Raw genomic sequence first — 21,472 nt, 5'->3', positions numbered from 1 at the left:
TAAGAGATGAAAATTTTTCTGTTGCCATTCTTTATATTATCCAAACAATGTAACAAAAAACAAGAAAATACTCATTCTTATTATATATATTAGAGGTATCTTTGTATTTTTCTTACCTGTATGGAAGTGATAGAAGCTGAATGTCCCTGAAGGACTGCAACTGGTGCACAAGTTCGAAGACACCACACTCTTACAACTTTATCACAACTGCCTGCGGCAATGAGAGTATTTTCATAGTTAACAGCCATGTCAGAAATTTCAGCAGAGTGCCCTCGAAGAGTAGCCAGAAGGCGTCCATCATCTGTTGCCCAGATTTTCACCAAACAGTCATCGGAACCCTACAGCAATACAAAAGGACAAAAAATTTACAATAAAACAGAAATTTGTCCCCTCACAAAGGGGTCAAAAAAAAAAAGCAAAAACAAAGTGAGGATTTTATTAATGTTTCTTTTAAGTATTCACTTTTTAGTCTCTTTTCTTCATATAATATGGATCTAATAGAAAATATAAAAGATGTCCAAATAATAGCACTGACAGTCTAAAATGATAATGGCATATGTGAAGAACTCCTCAAAGCTACTACCAATTCTGATAATTCAAAACATTTTTAACTCACATTTAAGTGTGGTGGCATTAAGTATATCTGCCATTATTTCTTTCCTTACACCTGACAGTCTTTTTTCTTAATTGCTTGAATATTTTGAATATTTTTTTCTCTACAAATACTTAAAACTTTAACCTAAAATCTACATGCATTTCTCAGTAAACATGAGGCTTTGCTATAACCTCTGGTGAAACTATTATGAACTTCCTCATGAGAATTTCAAAAGAGCTTTAAAATATTAAAAAGCAATTCTACTCTAATGTGGTAGATATGTTATCTGTTTATAAAAACATTAAAATCATCATCCTCATCCTCATCATCAACAACATCCATATACTCATTTTGAAGTCATGAAAACATCAAAGGAAGAGTCTGTAATGAACTCCAAGAAGTCGAATTTCTCAAATACAAACCACTTCCTTTGTTTTAGCATAGGAATTTAAAAAGAAAACCATGCCATTACCTACACTTTTACATTAACTTAGTACTGAAACAATGAGACTAAGCCTTAACTTGGAAACATTAGTCTGCTATAATTTTGTACAAAAAAGCATACAGTTAATAAAAATCCAATTTTAAAAATAGTACTGAATTCAAAGAGAGATATATACAATATTACAATATATAATCTTTGTTATTAACTGCATAGTTCAACTACTCAACTATAAGGATGATGTAATCATTAATTAAGCAGAACTGGCACCAATTATGCTAAATGGCAAATGAAAAATGCATTTTAATGTTTGCTAAAATAGAATGAAATCAAATTAAGTAGATAAAACCTTTAGAATATAAGGCCTTCTGATAATTTAATTTTTTAAAAAATTAGATTTCCCAAATGACAGAAGTCATTATAGTTCATCCATTTACTTACATAAAAAGAGAAAAGATTTTTAATTTCCATTTATTTTTTTCTTGCATTCATGTGTCTAAAAAGGAAGAGCTGCTTACAAAGCATACTTCAATGCCATGAAGCCTCGCTTCCATTGTTGTAAATCTCTAATAGGCAAGTGTCATAAATTTTAAACTCACTGTAAAAATTCTTCTCCCACTTCTGTCAAATGCTACACAGTAGACAGATGACAAGTGACCCAGAATTCTCTTATGCATCTTAATGTGCTGGTAAGCAGCTGAAGGGAAAATATGGCTGAAACGACTACATCCGGTTAATTGCCTGGCTGAGGTGATATTCACTGAAAAACATAAAACAGAAGATTCACTTCTTAAAACCTAAAAGTGAAAACTACATTTAAAGTTAAATCATCAATATTATGATGAAACAAAAGGGTACACACACAACAGCAATTCTATGCTGTGAAAAGTCTAAATTCCTTCACACATTTCACAATTTTCCAAACTCAAGTTCATTACCACAAAGCCCTAAGAATACTTTAAGTCCCAGAAGTCTGATTTTCTGTTTGCCTTCCTATGGTTTCTCAAGTACAATCCCATTTTGCCTTCCTTGGTTCACTATAGTCAAAGAAACTGTAACTTTAAACATATAAATAAATCTTACTATAACATGAAGGAACTTTAGAATAAAGACAGCATTTGGTTAAGTATAACACATCTTAAAAACTATATAGGAAATTTTATGAACTCCCATCCTACCTTCTCACACCTATCCACACCATAAACAGTTGTCCCTAAAAATTTATTAAGAGTATTACAGAGATTCATACAGTAAAAAGAGGAAGAAGCCTATAACACCACATAGGTTTTCAGTAACAATGCTTTCTAGACTTATCTATAGGTTTTCCCCATTTCTGGTTTCAGAAACTATAGAGTGCCCTTCTAGTTATCAATGAACTTTTGAGGTTTCATCTCCTATAAGATCAACTTAGATCTTGTCTCCTTTTTTGTTTTGTGATCTAATTTTCTTAAAAAGCAGCCAGAATAAAGCATAAATCTGTACAATTCTCCAAATACTACGTGGACTCTTCTCACTCCCCTAAAACAAAGATCTTGTTCCCTATGTAAGTATATACAAGCATCTACTTGCTCTGTGAAATTCCTCCAGTATTCCACATCCCATAAACTGTATTTTAATCAAAACACAGAAACCTTCTGATCTTGAGGCAAGGCAAAATTTTACCATACTGTATAAATAACAGTATAAATAATACCTTTATGTTGAAGCAAGGCAACATTAAGCCAAGAACTGTGATTAATACAATTAGAACCATGCCACAAATTAAAATAAAAAACCTTTCAACATCTCAATCTTTTTTTCAGGCAGAGGTCACTTTAACAGTCACCTTAAATTGACAAAATGATAAAAAATGATGAATAGCAAAATCCAACTTTGAATGCAAAACATAAGAACACATTAGAGATCTGAGTATTTATATCAAGATGCTAAGTAAATAATGGTAGAAAATCCATAACCATCAGTACTATGTAAGAAGATTCCTTTTTGGCAGTTGCTTCCCATCCCAAACTCTAGAAATATCCACAACTCTAAGTTGGGAAGAGCAGGTATTAAAGTCTGAAAATTACAGAAGTTATCTTCGTTCTCTAGTCAAATATTTCTTACTGCTCTGAGTTCCTTGAAATAATCAACCATTACTTCTGCTTTGCTTTTCTACATTCATATTTTGTAAGTAAATGGAGGAAAAGGTGTATTACTTTAAGGAAGGATTTTTCAACCGTGGAACTACTGGACTTAGGAACTTTGAGATTGGTGAATCTTTGTTGTAGGGGGGCTACAATGTTTAGCAGCATACCTGGCCTCTACCCAACAGATGCTATTAACACCCCATCACCAAAAACCTGTGACATGCAAAAACATCCCGACATTGCCAAACATCTCCTGGGGGAAAAAAATTGCCCCTGGTTAAAAATCAATTTGAACTTTAAGAACTAAAAGCAACATCATCAACATGAAGAATAAACCAGAAAATCAGATGGAGAAAGAATCAGAATTATAGAATATATGATAAACTATTCTATAAAAATAATTAAAATTGGAAACTATCTCAGTGTGGAACAATTATGAACTACAAAGCAAAAAATATGAACTTTAAAAAATATGATGACTTAGATTATATAAAAATACATATATATGTGCATAAACACCAGAAAGAAAAAGAAAAATGAAACCAACCACTTTGTGATATAAGTGTAGATTTTTTTTTTTAAGTTTCATTTAAACACTCTTCTATGGGCTTCCCTGGTGGCTCAGACAGTAAGAATACGACTGCATTGCAGGAGACCTCAGTTCAGTCCATAAGTTGGGAAGATCCCCTGGAGAAGGGAACAGCTATCCACTCCAGTATTCTTGCCTGGAGAATTCTACGGACAGAGGAGCCTGGCAGGCTACAGTCCATGGGGTTGCAAAGAATTGAACACAACTGAGCAACTTTCACTTTCACTAACAATCTTTAAACATACATTTTTATCTTAAACACAAGTTTTCTATTAGGTTCTGTAGTCCACTAACAGCTATTCAAAAAATTCCAATATAAGGTATATTGCATATTCAACAGCATAATCATCAAATATTCCTTGTTTCCTATCTCAGCAATCTTTTTTTATATATAAAATGATACATATATAATCACGTGAAATGATAACATTTGTACATTTTTCTCAGACACTTGGTAATGTCAACAGGCCTTAGGCTCTATATTCAATAAGGAGTTCCGTCAACACTCTTCTGCATGTATTCTCCATTTAACCACTATTTTTCAGCACTGATGCTTTTTGTTTTTCTCACATCTTTAAAGAGCATTTTATCAAGAACATTTTCTGAAATTTGTAATGGCTGATAAATGACTATAAAAATACAATTTAAAAGAGTTCACTTTTGATCAATCCTTGAGTATTTTACTAGAAAGAAGTGAATCTCATTCTTCTAGCATGAATATATATAGCTCCTTTGGGAGAGAAGGATGCTTGAAGTTCCTTTCCTCAAAAGTAATAATAAAATAAAGGGACACACATACACAATTATTACTGTGTTGTATTTAAATGTCTCTATCAAGATTACTATGGAAAACTATATGCCAATAATATGGACAACCTAGAAGAAATTGACAAATTCCTAGAAATGTACAATCTCCTAAGATTAAACCAGGAGGAAATGGAAAGTATGACTAGTCCATTAGTAACCAAACCAGCGGTTACCAATGAAGAGAGGAAGGGGGGTAAGGGCAACTTAGGGATAGGAGATTAAGAGATACAAACTACAATGTATACAAGCCACAAGGATATATATTGTACAGCACAGGGAAATATCACCAATATTTTATAATAACTATAAATGCAGTGCAATCAATAAAAATTCTGAATCAATTATATACCTGCAACTAATATTGTAAATCAATTATGTCAACTAAAAATAAATAAAAATAAAACAGTCAAAAATAAAAAGTATATGCCAAATTTTTAAAAATCTTTAAAAATAAATGTCTATTAAATGTACTATTTGGACACATTTAATTATTTTTTTAAGGTTTTTAAAATAACATTTATTTCTTAAAAGTTAACATGTGCATATTAGGAAATCAAAAAACACAAGAAGCAAAAAACAAAGTCATTCATAATCACAAGCAGTTTACCATTTGATGTGTTCTTCTAGGTCTCATTTTTGTATTTTCACAACTAAACATCCATTTTTATGTAATTAAGATCTTATAGTTAAGTATCATGCTGTTTCACACATCATAAATATTTACCATTCCAAAATCCCAAAGCTATGAGTATTTTGATAACCAAGAATACACTACATCAACTCAATCTGGAAGGAAAAAAATGTAATCCTGCCTTTGTTGGTGACAAAAATTTCAGAAAAGATAAAAATGGCAACAGGTCTTTAGATGAAGATATTGGCAGTTATGATTAAAACACTACATTGTTTTTTCTTCTCAAGATAAGAGATGAGCAATTTAAACTTTCACTCTAACAAAGTAAAATGATATATTAATGAGAAATAACTACAAATAAAAAATTCCCACAAACTCTACACCAATATATCCAGTATTCATTATCACATTCTCAATATTTAGACTTCTAATATCTACAGTATTTCACAAGCAGGTAACAGTTTTAGTATATATAATTAGTTACCTTGATTAAAGTATTTTAAAAACACAATAAGAGTAAATGTTATCTCAGCCTCTATTTACTAAGGACTTTAGCTCTCAAAGTTAAAAAAGTAAGATTACAACATTCAAAACACTGGTAAGAATAGGGCAATCAAGAAACATAATTTTAGTCAGAACAAAATGTCTGCTTCTTCATCCACTGTTGTAAAGGTCTTGGCAACCTTTGAAAAATAGCACACATTAATTAGGACACCTTTCTATCTAGGAAGCTAAGATGGTTATAGTCAGGTTCAAACAATCAAACACAGAGTATTTTCTCTTGAGTAGTGATGTGAACATGCCAACTTTATCTTGAAATTTATCAACAATTTTTGAGAGAAACATCTTTGATGTCACAATAAAATGTTGACAAATTAGTCAAATATAAATATGCATAAAATGTATTTAAGTACAAAATATTATATTCAGAGTCCATTATGTCTCCTAAATTTTTTCTTTAAATTTTTGTAGAATAAGCTTCCAAACTGCTCTCTAAAAAAATGATATATGAACTAACTCAATAAGAGACCAAAATGCTTAAAGATTCAATAACAAGATAAGACTTACTCTATGTATTTATAAACTTATTAATTCACAAAAATTAATAAACAGCTACAAATACAGTTATTGCTGTATTTCTTAAAACATATTTGTTCACAACCTACTATGAGCTAAGCACTGTGACAGATGCAGGAAATACAACTTATAAGTCAAACAAGATCCCTATCCTTGTGGAATTTACATTATTCTATTGGGCAAAAGCTTTAATCATTTACTCAACTATAGGAATGAATGATATTTTAATGAAATTATCTACAGAAATATATATAGCTCTCAACATGTTTTTTTTTTTAATAAGCTCTGCAAGTGATGCTGATACTGTGCCCAATTAGGGAACTGCCAATTCTACTCCAAATTCTCTCCCCACAAAATTATCCTTTCTATAACATATCTGTTTGAAGGCCTTTCAGACTCTTCCTATACACTTTTAATAAAGAAGAGATTATTTCTCAAAAATTGTTCTAATTTTGGAGAGACTCTTTCTTTAACTGAACTCAATTGCTTTCCCCATAACTTCCAGAGAATAACAGTTTAGCCCTTGAGAGCTACACATAAAAGATAAGTCAAATCCCTTTGCTATATGGTAATTCATGAAATATTTAAACATCACTATCATTTGCACCTAAATTTTGTCCCTCAACATGTGAGGTCTCCCTTTACATTACTCACAGCAATAATTTACAAACACCTTTCTTTCCTATCATTCCCTATAGAAAAAACACTTTCACCATAAACACTATTGTGTTTGCTTTTTTTTTTTTTTTTCCTGGGAAATACCTAATTCATCAATATCTGAGCCTCTTAAAACAGTAAGAACTGAGCAAAATATCCCAGTGGTCTAATCAGCACAGAATACAGGGGATTATTTCCAGCTATACCTCTACTACATTAGATTTCTAAAACAGCTGCTTTACACTACCTTACATTAGCCAGATTAGTTTGACATTCCTTTTTAGTATACATATTTAAGTACCAGTGACAACCTCCTTAAAGTACACATCTGTACCATTTTTCTAGATTTCACACATATGCATTAATATATGATATTTGTTTTTTCTCTTTCTGACTTACTTCACTCTGTATGACAGACTCTAGGTCCATCCACATCTCTATAAAAGCCCCAAATTCGTTCCTTTTATGGCTGAGTAATATTCCACTGTATTTATGTATATCTTCTTTATCCATTCATCTGTCATTGGACATTTTGGTGGTTTCCATGTCCTGGCTATTGTAAATAGTGCTGCAATGAACATTGGAGTACATATGTCATTTTGAATTATGTTTTATTCAGGGTATATGCCCAAAAGTGGGATTTCTGGGTCATATATAGTTCTACTTTTAGTTTTTTAAGGAACCTTCATACTGTTCTCCACAATTTACGTTCCCACCAACAGTGCAAGAGGGTTCCCTTTTCTCCATATCCTCTCCAGCATTTATTGTTTGTAGTTATTTTTGATGATGGTCATTCTGACTGGTGTGAGGTGATACCTCATTGTAGTTTTGATTTGCATTTCTCTAATAATTAGTGATGTGGAGCCATCTTTTCATGTGACTCTTGGCCATCTGTATGTCTTCTTTGGAGAGAGGTCTATTTAGGTCTTCCGCAGAACCTATTTCCAGGGCAGGAATAGAGACACAGACATTGAGAATGGACATGGGGACACAGAGGCAGAAGGGGAAGGTGGGACAAATTGGGAGATTAAGATTGACATATATACACTACCGTGGGAACCTGCTATAAAGTACAGGGAGCTCAGCTCAGTGCTCTTTGATGACTTAGATGGGTAGGATCGGGGAGGTAGGAGGGAGGTTCAAAAGGGAAGGGATATATGTATACACACAGCTGATTCACTTTGTTGTACAGTAGAAACACAATATGGTAAAGCAATTATACTCCAATGAAAAATTAAAATTAAAAAATAAAAGTACACAAACAGTTATTAAATAAGCTTGTCTAAAATTTTCCTGGGGTTAAAGCTAAATTTACCCATCAATAATTTCAAGATCTATTTTTTGTTGCTTTTTGTATACCTGTTCATTCAGTATTCCAATTTCTTTTGTCTACTCTGACTGCACACAGAATACCTAAACTAGTTCAGTATACCAGGACTTAAGTCATTTGGAACTCTTAAAGTAGCCAGGTACTCACTCATATATCTTGAAATTTTTTTTCACCCACTAGCTCTACCCTTTACAGTTTAGAAATCTTTCTCTTGGATAGAGAAGACTAAAGCAAAATATAATTATCCCCAACAGTTAAAACTTTGGTAGTTAATTTATCCCATCTATTCCTTTTTAATAAATCTATAAATTCCTTTCCCATATGCTAACTGGAACTTTAAATGTGTTTTGGGGGTATTTTTGCATGGATTAACCATATGAAATTGTTAACATGTAATCATTTTCTACAAACAGAAGTAGTAGTTTTAAATGCCTCAACATAATAACTAAATTGGAGTTGAGGGGATGGGGGACATTCATTTTTAGTTTGATCTAGATATCCTGCTTTTTTACCTCTCTACTAGGAAAGCATCATTTATACTGCCCAGTCTTTAATATAATCCTGTATAAATTTATCACTCAATTTCTACCCACTGTAGTACAGCCAAATTTTGGTCCATAGATTTGTAAATACATTTAACTTGCACTACTATGCCTCACCTTCCCAATAGATATGTTTGTTTAGGACCAAATATGGCCACTCATCACATTTTAAACACTAATACTATTTCAAGTTTTGAATCTCTTTATGTTAAAATTTCTAGTTCACTCTGTTGCATTATATCCAATATTTAAAAATATCCTGCCTAACTTAAACGTTTTCTATTGTGAATTACTGGTCACTTTCTGCTTTACAGGTCTTTTCCTCATGTTATACCCGGTATACTTAACCACAACATTGGGTAATTTTCTTATAGGTAACTTTACTAGTGTCACTAAAAAACAGTAACTTAAACTTATTTTGGCTTAATATACTGTGCTTTCTCAACATCAGTTAGAAGCGGTAATGAAGAGTAAAAGGGAGAGAACACAGTAATCCCCTAAGAAGCCTCAAATTTTATGAAGAACATATTAAAGAAATTAATTAAAACTGAATAAAATTCATATAAATGTTCTCCTGAAACCTGTCATATTATTCTATTAACATTTTAAATGCTATTTAGTTACATTGAGAAATGAATAATAATGGCCTTTGAAAAAAGAAACAAAATCTCATAATGCAAAACAAATAATATTCTACTGTATGTTGGATATTAATGTACCATTTCATGTAATCAAGTTCTATTTGTTTCAAAATTACAATACAGAACACTGTATTTCAAATTAATAAAGTTAGAATCACACTGACTTTTTTCATCTAGTCTTCAATAATAACTTGAAATTCCTCATGCTGTGACATCCTCAATTTTTTATAAGAATGTGCTTCTTTTCTTATGTTACTCTTTTCTTCACTTTCCTCTCCATTAAGTGATCATCCATCATTTCATATGAAAAAAATTAAAAAGTATCAATAGCTGATAAAATTCTACTGTTAGAAAAAAAGTCTGCATATTTTAGAACATTTGTTGAGTGTAGCACAACATGTACTATTTATTATCTTGACTTCAAAGGTCAGTGCTAGACCTTCAAATATTAAATGGTTAAAAAAAAAGACTTAAAAAAATTAGAAGAATCAATAACAAGGACAGCAAATCCAAATCAAGGACTTATTACAGGGTGGTTGTATCAAAAAACTTTAATTAGTACATCAGCTTATTTCTACAATTGTTCAAGACAACACAGTCTCTTCTCCTAAATCCAGTCAATAATATCAAAACACCTAGGTCAGTAAGCAGGAAGAAAGAGAAGGATCACTGCAATTGAAAATGCACAAATTCTGTGGGGGGCGGGGGGAACCGCAAAGTACATTTCCTTCTATTATCTCCATACATGAAAAATAGAATATTATTAGACCAAAAAATAAAAAACCACAAAGATTAGGAAACCTCTGCTAAAACATGTTGAAACAATCATATAACAGCGGACAAAGACTACAAAGTAGCAAATAATTTTAAAATTGGGGAAATTAGTAATAAAATATAAAATAGTTATACTAAATTTAAGGTTTTATATTTCACATACTTAATAAAAAATGTTGAATTAAAATGAACATCTCTTAAAAATAAATGAATATGTCTTTTAAATCTCATAGTAAACATGATTTCTTGAGAGGATACAGCTATCAATAGCAGAATCCAAATTTAAAATGCACTAGGGGATTGACATCACCATTTTAGCAGTTGAGTTTTTTCTTTTTTTTTTTCTCTCCCCTTTGATGAAAAACTAATTGGACAATAATAGCTGAAAACACTACAATCATGGGAAAGGACATGCAAATACATGAAACTAATAGAAAACCTATTACCACAATTCAAAAAGACCTTCTGTAAAACACATTATAATGAAAATTTCAGAAATCAATGATAAAGAAAGAATATTAAAGGCAGCAAAAGGAAAAAAGATGATCTACAAAGGAAATCCTATTAGGCTATCAGTAGACTTCTCAGCAGAGACTCCATAGGTCAGGAGAGTGTGGAATGATACATTCAAATTATTGAAAAATAAACACTGCCAGCCAAGAATACTTTACCCAGCAAAGTTATCCTTTAAAAGTGAAGGCGAAATAAAGGATTTCTAAGGCAAACAAAAGCTGAGGGAGTTCAACACCAGTATACTCACTTTGAAAAGATATGCTAAAAGGAGTTCTTCAAGCTGAGGAAACAAAAACACTAAAAAGCAAGATGATAACATATGAAACACTCCAGTAAAGGTTAAAAATGGACAGAGTTAGAAAACTATAATTCCATATTAGAATGGTATGTTAACTACTTAACTGTAGCATACAGCTTAAAGGAAAAGACTATTAAAAAGGATGCTTGTTCCTTAGAAGATCATATGACAGGACACAAAACAAGTCCTAGCAAATTTAAGAAGACTAAAATCATTTTGACTATCTTTTCTGACCATAATGGTATAAAACTACAAATCAACAAAAAGAGGAAAGCTGGAAAGTCTACAAACATGTGAAAACTAAACAACACACTTCTGAACAACCAATTGTAAAAGGAAAAAAAAAACAAAAGGAAATAAAAAAAAAACTATATGTAAATAAATGAAAATGGAAACATATCAAACCCTATGAGATGCTGCAGAATGTATCAAAAAATTAGAACAATTGGGAATAGAACATCACTTCAAGAAACTAGAAAGAACAAAGTAAAACCCAACAGCAGAAGGACAGAAATAAGAGATCAGAGGGAAAATAAGTGAAACAGACAAGAAAAACAGTAGAAAGGTCCAACAAAACTAAGAGCTGGTTCTTCAAAAAGATAAACATTTGACAACTGTAGCTAGACTAAGAAAAAAAAAGAGAAGACTCAAGTAATACTGCAGAAATATTTGGTTGGCCAAGAAGTTCCTTTGATTTTGGATTAAAGACACATTTTTTCATTTTCACCAAGAACTTTATTGAACAGTGTATCACTGTTTTGTTCCACTACCTTCTGCCATTTTTCAGGCAACTTCATAATTCCATCTTCACAAAACTTTATATTTTTAAGCAAAGAACTATTCCAGGTGCCTTTTAACAGTCTTCCAAGGAATTGAACTTTTTTCCATTATGAGAATTTTGTCAAGATCGAAACAAATGGAAATCCAAAGGTTCAATGTCTGATCAATATGGCAGATCAATGAGAATTTCTCAGCCAAGCCATAACAGTTTTTGCCTGATCATCAAAGAAACATGTGGTCTTACATTAGCCTGGTGAAAGATTATGCATTTTCTGCTGACTAATTCCAGATGCTTTTCATCAAGTGCTGCTTTCCATGGTCTAAATGGGAGCAGTACTTGTGGGAGTTAATATTTGGTTTTCCAGAAGGTTTTCATGATAGAGGACTCCCAATCCCATTATATGCACAACATCACTTTCTTTGGATAAGACCAGCCTTCGGTCTGGTTGGTGGTAATTTATTTCATTTGCCCCACACTCTCTTCCATTCTACATTATTATACAGTATCCACTTTTCAGTATCTGTCACAATTTGTTCTAAAAAACAGAACATTTCTGTTATGTTTCAGAAGAGAATAACATGCGGAAATATGGTCAAAAAAGTTTTTTCACTGAATTTATGTGGAACCCACACATCAAAATGATTAATTTACCAAGGTGGTATAAATGATTTTCAACACTTGATTTGGATATTCTGAGTATGTCAACTATCTCCTATGTGATATAACATTGACTGTTCTCAATTAATGTCTCAATTTGATCATTATCGCTTTTGACTCGTCTCTGCAACCATGGAACATCATGCAGTGAGAAAAAATCCAGGTCAAAACTTCACAAATCACTCTTGACACTTATGATCAGTCACAGTACCTTCTCAATATACTGCAGAAATCTTTTAGTGTGTCTTTAAGTTGCATTTTTACCTTTCTTGAAATAATAAAGCATCATATGCCAAAATGTTGCTTTTTTCCCTCATCTTCAATAGTAAAATGGCTACACAAAAATTCACCAATTTTTAGTAAGTTTTTTTAATGCACGCTGATATGACAGTGTCATTATACACAATACAATCTAACAAAACTATTTCAAATCAAGTTAAAGACAACTAAGAACCATCTCTGGGGAAAAACATGATAGAACTTTTTGGCCAACCCAACACAGAGGTTCATAAGAGACTACAATGAACAATTACATGCCAACATTTAGATAACCTAGAAGAAATGGATAAATTTTTAGAAACACATAACCTACCAACATTGAAGCAGGAATACACCAACACTGAAGCAGGAATAAACAGAAAATCTGAACAGATCAATAACGAGTAAACAGACTGAATCAGTAATCAAATAGCTCTCAAAACAGAAAACCCTAGAACAGGTGGTTTCACAGGCCAATTCCACCAAAACTTTCAAGAAGAATTAATGCCATTCCTTCTCAAACTCTTTCAAATTGTAGAGAAGTGAACACTTCCAAATTCATTCTACAAGGCCAGCATTACTCTGATACTTAAGTCAGATAATGACATAGGAAAACTGCAGATCAATATCTTAATGAACACAGATGCAAAAAATTCTCAACAAAATATCAGCAAACCTAATTCAAGAAAACATTAATAGATCAAGTGGAATTTATCCCTAGGATACAAGGATGGTCCAACATATGCAAACCAATGAATATAATGTATAACAATAATAGAATGAAATATAAAAATGACATAATCATCTCAAAAGATGAAGAAAAAGCATTTGAAAAATCCAACATCCTTTCACAGTAAAAATTTTCAGTACATTGGATATAGAACAGCATACCAACATAATAAAGGCCATATGCAACAAATCCATAGTTAGCATCATATTTAATGGAAAATATCAAAAGTTTTTCCTGCTAAGACTAGGAGCAAGACAAGGATGCCTACTCTCACTACTTTTGTTCAGTTTAGTACTGAAGTCCTAGACAGAGTAATTACCTAAGACAAAGAAATAAAAGACTTCCAAATGGGAAAGAAAGAAGTATAACAGTTGTTATTAGCAGATAATATGATTATTCTTTTTTTTTTTTGAGATGATATGATTTTACACATGTTAGAATGAATCAACACATTCAGTAAAGTTTCAGGATACAAAATCAACATAAAAAAGTTTCACTTCTAAACACAAAAACTAATGAAACATCTGTAAACAAGCTTATTCCGTTCACAACAGCATCAAAAACAACAAAATATCTAAGAATAAATTTAACCAATAATGTAAAAGATCTATGCAAAAAAGAAAAAATACTGTAAGACTTTGTTGAAAAAAACTGAAGAACAAACAAATGGAAAGAAATTCCATGTTCATGGATGGAAAGATTATTAACGTGTCCATGCCACCAAAAGCTACCTATAGATTCAATGCAACCACTATCAAAATTTTAATGGCATAGTTCAAAGATACAGAAAAGACAATCCTAAAATTTGTACAGGAACCACAAAAACACAAGAATAATGGAAGCAAGCCTGAGAAAGAACAAAGCCAGATGCATCACACTTTCTGATTTCAAACTATACTACTAAGATATAGTAAAACAGTGTAGCACTGGTATAAACACACACCCACATACAAATGGAACATACTGAGAATCCAGAAATAAGCCTCCATGTGACAGCTTATGGTGAATGGTGTTGAATTTATGACCTCCAAAGAAGATTTAGCTTTGGGATCAGGGACCAGGCTTGATTACACAGAGCTTTTGTGTGGCAGAAGTTTTATTACAGTGAAAAAGGACAGAGAAAGCTTTTGACATAGACATAAGAAGGAGGATGGAGAGTGCCCCACTTGCTAGTCTTATCAAGGCCTTATACACTTTTACCAGACCCACTCCCACAACATACATCTTAAGAGAACAAGATTAGAACAATAGAAAGGTCTTACCAGACCCAGTCCCAAGACATTTCTTAAGAAAATAAGATTAGAGAGGTGGTCCTAAGATGGCAGAGGAATAGGACACAGAGACCACTTTCTCCCCAACAAATTTATCAAAAGAACATTTGAACCCTGAGTAAATTCCACAAAACAACTTCTGAATGCCGGCAGAGGACATCAGGCACCCAGAAAAGCAGTCCATTGTCTTCGAAAGGAGGTAGGAAAAAATAGAAAAGACAAAGAGAGAGACAAAAGAGGTAGGGATGGAGCTCCATCTGGGAAGGGAGTCTTAAAAAGAGAGAAGTTTACAAATACCAGGCAACACTCTCACTGCCTAGTCTGTGGTGAGCTTTGGAACCACAGAGGGCAACATAACTGGGAGGAAAAATAAATAAATAATTAAAACCCACAGATTACGTGCCCAATGGTAACTCCTCCAGCGGACAAGCAGCACAGACACCTGCATCCACAATTAGCAAGCGGGGGCTAGGCAGGGAGTTGTGGGCTGCATTGCTTACAGTAAGGACTGGGCCTGAATGCCCCGAGGGCAATCTGAGGGAACTAACTTGGGCTAGCAAACCAGACTGTGGGATAACTACCATGCGAAAAGCCCTAACTTAAGACACCCCCAGTCCCACTCACAGAACAAAGGGCTGACTAGAGCTAAACAAAAAGCCCTAACCTAATACACCAGCAGGTCTGCTCACAGAACAAAGGACTGAGCAGAGCTAGCTGGCTGCACACCACCCCACTCCAGTGACAGGCAGCCAGAGCCTGAAGGGGGCAATCACAGCCCCAGACAGGCATGATCTGCCAAACTGCAAGCAGGCTTCGCTGCTAACTAAGATGTCCTGGGATTCTGGATGGTCAACATCCACCTGAGAAGGTGCGCCGGCTGTACACCCAGAAAACTGAGCGGCAGGGATGGGGAGGCGATAAGTCGCAGTGACCATGCTCACCAAACACCTGATGACCTGAGCTGCTCAGACCTGGGAAGGTCACAAAACGCAGACCCAACGGAATCTACACCTCTGAGGACTACCCGAGTACCTGAACCTGAGCAGCTTAGACCTGGTAAGTGCATACAACCCAGGGCTGGCCTCAGACAGTTCCTGGCAGAGCAACCTAGAGCCTAAGCAGTGTAAACAGGGAAAGCACACATGCAGTGAGAGGGGGCAAAACCAGTGTGGGCAAGATACTGCAAGCACACGCCAGTGTTCTTTGTTTGCAGCGTCCCTCCCTCCCAACAGCACAACTGAACAAATGAGGCTAAAAAAGTGTCCACCACCGCCCCCTTGTGGCAGGGAGGCTATTAGACACTGAGTTCAGTTCAGTCGCTCAGTCATGTCTGACTCGTTGTGACCCCATGAATCGCAGCACGCCAGGCCTCCCTGTCCATCACCAACTCCTGGAGTTCACTCAAACTCACATCCATCAAGTCGGTGATGCCATCCAGCCATCTCATCCTTTGTCGTCCCCTTTTCCTCCTGTCCCCAATCTCTCCCATCAGAGTCTTTTTCAATGAGTCAACTCTTCACATGAGGTGGCCAAAGTACTGGAGTTTCAGCTTTAGTATCATTCCTTCCAAAGAAAACCCATTGCTGATCCCCTTTAAAATGGAAGAGACCAGCAAATAGAAGAAGCTAAAACAGAGGTAACCACCTTGGAAGTGACAGGTGCAATAGATTAAAACCCTGTAGTTAGTACCGACCACATATGAAGGGGCCTATAGATCTTGAGAAATATAAGCCAAATTAAGGAACTATCTGAAAATGAACTGACCCCACACTGCCCACAACAACACCAGAGAAAGTCCTAGATATATTTTTACTATTTTTACTATCATTCTTTTTTCAATTTCTTAAAGTTTTTAAGTCCTCTATCACTCCTTTTTCATTTTTATAACCTACTATTAGTTTGCAAAAAAAAAAGAGAATCTATTTTTTAAAGCTAACTTCATATATATGTATATGTTTTATAATTTTTGTGACTTTTTCTTTTCTTTAATATTGTATTTTTGAAAATCCAAATTCTACTCTAGATTTTTAATCTTTGCTTTTTGTCATTTGTTATCAATTTTGTACCTTTAAGAACCCAATCTTCAGTACCCATTTTTACTTGGGAGTAAGATTACTGGTTTGACTGCTCTCTCTCCCTTTGGACTCTCCCTTTTCTCCACCAGGTGGCCTCTATTTCCTCCCTCCCATTTCTCTTCTCTACCCAACTCTGTGAATCTCTTTGTGTGTCCTTCATGGTGGAGAACACTTAGGGAACTGATTACCAGTTGGATCTGTCTCTCTCTCCTTTTGATTCCCCCCTTTATCCTCCTGGCGACCTCTGTCTCCTTCCTCCCTCTTCTCTTCTCTGTATAACTCTGTGAACATCTCTGAGCAGTCTAGACTGTGGAGCGCACATAAGGAAGAGATTACTGACTAGCTTGCTCTCTCCTCTTTTGCTTCCACCTCATCTCATTCGGGTCACCTCTAACTCCCTCCTCCTTCTTCTCTTCTCCATGTAACTCTGTGAACCTCTCCAGGTGTCCCTCACTATGGAGAAACCTTTCATCACTAACTTAGATGTTTTATCATTGGTGCTGTATAGATGGAGAAGTCTTGAGACTACTGTAAAAATAGGACTGAAAACCAGAAGCAGGAAGCTTAAGTTGAAATCCTGAGAACACCAGAGAACTCCTGACTCCAGGGAACATTAATCAATAGGAGCTCATCAAACGCCTCCATACCTACACTGAAACCATGCACCACCCAAGGGCCAACAAGTTCTAGAGGAAGATATACCACACAAATTCTCCAGCAACACAGGGACACAGCCCTGAGCTTCAATATAAAGGCTGCCCAAAGTCACTCCAAACCCTTTGACATCTCATAACATTACTGGACACTTCATTGCACTCCAGAGAAAAGAAATCCAGTTCCACCCACCAGAACACCTACACAAGATTCCCTAAGCAGGAAACCTTGACAAGCCACCGGTACAACCCCACCCACAGTGAGGAAACACCACAATAAAGAGAACTCCACAAACTGCCAGAATACAGAAAGGTCACCCCAAACACAGCAATATAAACAAGATGAAGAGACAGAGGAATACCCAGCAGGTAAAGGAACAGGATAAATGCCCACCAAACCAAACAAAACAGGAAAAGATCGGGAATCCACCTGATAAAGAATTCCTAATAATGATAGTGAAAATGATCTAAAATCTTGAAAACAAAATGTAATCACAGATAAATAGCCTGGAGACAAGGATTGAGAAGATGCAAGAAAGATTTAACAAAGACCTAGAAGAAATAAAAGAGTCAATATATAATGAATAATGCAATAAATGAGATCAAAAACACTCGGGAGAGAACAAATAATAGAATAAAGGAGGCAGAAGATAGGATTAGTGAGGTAGAAGATAGAATGGTAGAAATAAATGAATCAGAGAGGAAAAAAGAAAACCGAATTAAAAGAAATGAGGACAATCTCAGAGACCTCTGGGACAATGTTAAACGCCCCAACATTCAAATCATAGGAGTGCCAGAAGAAGACAAAAAGAAAGACCATGAGAAAATACATGAGGAGAGAATAGTTGAAAACTTCCTTAAAATACAGAAGGAAATAATCACCCAAGTTCAAGAAACCCAGAGAGTTCCAAACAGGATAAACCCAAGACGAAACACCCCTTTTAATTAATCAAATTAACAAAGATCAAACACAAAGAACAAATGTTAAAAGCAGCAAGGGAAAAACAACAAATAAACCACAAGGGGATTCCCATCAGGATAACAGCTGATCTTTCAATAGAAACTCTTCAGGCCAGGAGGGAATGGCAGGACATACTAAAGGTGATGAAAAAAAAATAACCTACAGCCCAGATTACTGTACCCAGCAAGGATCTCATTCAAATATGAAGGAGAAATCAAAAGCTTTACAGACCAGCAAAAGCTGAGAGAATTGAGCACCACCAAACCAGCTCTCCAACAAATGCTAAAGGATCTTCTCTAGACAGGAAACACAAAAAGGGTGTATAAACTCGAACCCAAAACAATAAAGTAAATGGAAATGGGATCATACTTATCAATAACTACCTTAAACATAAATGGGTTGAATGCCCCAACCAAAAGACAAAGACTGGCTGAATGGATACAAAAACAAGACCCGTATATATGTTGTCTACAAGAGACCCACCTCAAAACAAGGGACACATACAGACTGAAAGTGAAGGGCTGGAAAAAGATATTCCACACAAATAGAGACCAAAAGAAAGCAGGAGTAGCAATACTCATATCAGATAAAATAGACTTTAAAACAAAGGCTGTGAAAAGAAACAAAGAAGGACACTACATAATGATCAAAGGATCAATCCAAGAAGAAGATATAACAATTATAAACATATATGCACCCAACATAGGAGCACTGCAATGTGTAAGACAAATGCTAACAAGTATGAAAGGGGAAATTAACAATAACACAATAATAGTGGGAGATTTTAATACCTCACTCACACCTATGGATAGATAAACTAAACAGAAAATTAACAAGGAAACACAAAGTTTAAATGATACAAATCAACTAAACAGAAAATTAACAAGGAAACACAAAGTTTAAATGATACAATAGACTAGTTAGACCTAATTGATATCTATAGGACATTTCACCACAAAACAATGAATTTCACCTTTTTCTCAAGCACACACAGAACCTTCTCCAGGATAGATCACATCCTAGGCCATAAATCTAGCCTTGGTAAATTCAAAAAAATTAAAATCATTCCAAGCATCTTTTCTGACCACAATGCAGTAAGATTAGATCTCAATTACAGGAGAAAAACTATTAAAAATTCCAACATATGGAAGCTGAACAACACGCTGCTGAATAACCAACAAATCACAGAAGAAATCAAAATATGCATAGAAATGAATGAAAATGAAAACACAACAACCCAAAACCTGTGGGACACTGTAAGAGCAGTGCTAAGGGGAAGGTTCATAGCAATACAGGCATACCCCAAGAAACAAGAAAAAAGTCAAATAAATAACCTAACTCTACAGCTAAAGCAACTAGAAAAGGAAGAAATTAAGAACCCCAGGGTTAGTAGAAGGAAAGAAATCTTAAAAATTAGGGCAGAAATAAATGCAAAAGAAACAAAAGAGACCATAGCAAAAATCAACAAAGCCAAAAGCTGGTTCTCTGAAAGGATAAATAAAATTTATAAACCGTTAGCCAGACTCATTAAGAAACAAAAGGAGAAAAATCAAATCAATAAAATTAGAAATGAAAATGGAGAGATCACAACAGACAATATAGAAATACAAAGGATCATAAGAGATTACTATCAGCAATTATATCCCAATAAAATGGACAACATAGAAGAAATAGACAAATTCTTAGATAAGTACAACTTTCCAAAACTGAACCAGGAAGAAATAGAAAATCTTAACAGACCCATCACAAGCACAGAAATTGAAACTGTAATCAGAAATCTTCCAGCAAACAAAGCCCAGGACCAGACAGCTTCACAGCTCTATTCTACCAAAAATTTACAGAAGAGCTAACACCTATCCTACTCAAACTCTTCCAGAAAATTGCAGAGGAAGGTAAACTTCCAGACTTATTCTATGAGGCCACCATCACCCTAATACCAAAACCTGACAAAGATACCACAAAAAAAAGAAAACTACAGGGCAATATCACTGACGAGCATAGATGCAAAAATCCTTAATAAAATTCTAGCAATCAGAATCCAACAACACATTAAAAAGATCATACACCATGACCAAGTGGGCTTTATCCCATGGATGCAAGGATTCTTAAATATCTGCAAATCAATCAGTGTAATACACCACATTAACAAATTGAAAAATAAAAGCCATATGATTATCTCAATAGATACAGATAAAACCTTTGACAAAATTCAGCATCCATTTATGATAAAAACTCTCCAGAAAGAAATGTATACCTTGAGCTTCCAGATGTTCAAGCTGGATTTCAAAAAGGCATACACAAAAATAAACACAAAATGGATTAAAGATCTAAACATAAGACCAGAAACTATAGAACTCCTAGAGGAAAACATAGGCAAAACACTCTCCGACATAAATCACAGCAGGATCCTCTATGACTAACCTCCCAGAATATTGGAAATAAAAGCAAAAATAAACAAATGGGACCTAATTAAAATTAAAGGCTTATGCACAGCAAAGGAAACTCTAAGCAAGGTGAAAAGACAGCCTTCAGAATGGGAGAAAATAATAGCACATGAAGCAACTGACAACGAACTAATCTCAAATATATAAAAGCAACTCCTGCAGCTCAATTCTAGAAAAATAAACGACCCAATCAAAAAGTGGGCCAAAGAACTAAATAGACATTTCTCCAAAGAAGACATACAGATGGCTAACAAACACATGAAAAGATGTTCAACATCACTCATTGTCAGAGAAATGCAAATTAAAACCACAATGAGGTACCATTTCACACCAGTCAGAATGGCTGTGATCCAAAAGTCTACAAGCAATAAATGCTGGAGAGGGTGTGGAGAAAAGGGAACCCTCTTACACTGTTGGTGGGAATGCAAACTAGTACCACCACTATGGAGAACAGTGTGGAGATTCCTTTTAAAAACTGGAAATAGAACTGCCTTATGACTGAGCAATCCCACTGCTGGGCATACACACTGAGGAAACCAGAACTGAAAGAGACACGTGTACCCCAATGTTCATCGCAGCACTGTTTATAATAGCCAGGACATGGAAGCAACCTAGATATC

At 34.5% G+C, this 21,472-nt stretch overlaps 1 protein-coding gene across 1 annotated transcript in view; it reads right to left on the bottom strand.

Moving 5' to 3' along the window:
- The window catches only part of BRWD3 (bromodomain and WD repeat domain containing 3), a 155,668-nt gene that overhangs the window by 97,857 nt on the left and 36,339 nt on the right, over nt 1-21,472 (bottom strand). Inside the window, exons 7-8 of the mRNA XM_040265636.1 lie at nt 1,637-1,797; nt 117-338 (exon numbers count right to left, since the gene is read on the bottom strand). Of these exons, the coding sequence (XP_040121570.1) occupies nt 117-338; nt 1,637-1,797 (383 nt within the window). The remainder of the gene's footprint in view (nt 1-116; nt 339-1,636; nt 1,798-21,472) is intronic.

Source organism: Oryx dammah, unplaced genomic scaffold (assembly GCF_014754425.2).
Source record: "Oryx dammah isolate SB20612 unplaced genomic scaffold, SCBI_Odam_1.1 HiC_scaffold_23, whole genome shotgun sequence".
NCBI classification, from domain to species: domain Eukaryota; kingdom Metazoa; phylum Chordata; class Mammalia; order Artiodactyla; family Bovidae; genus Oryx; species Oryx dammah.
This window is presented reverse-complemented; position numbering and strand designations above follow the sequence as displayed.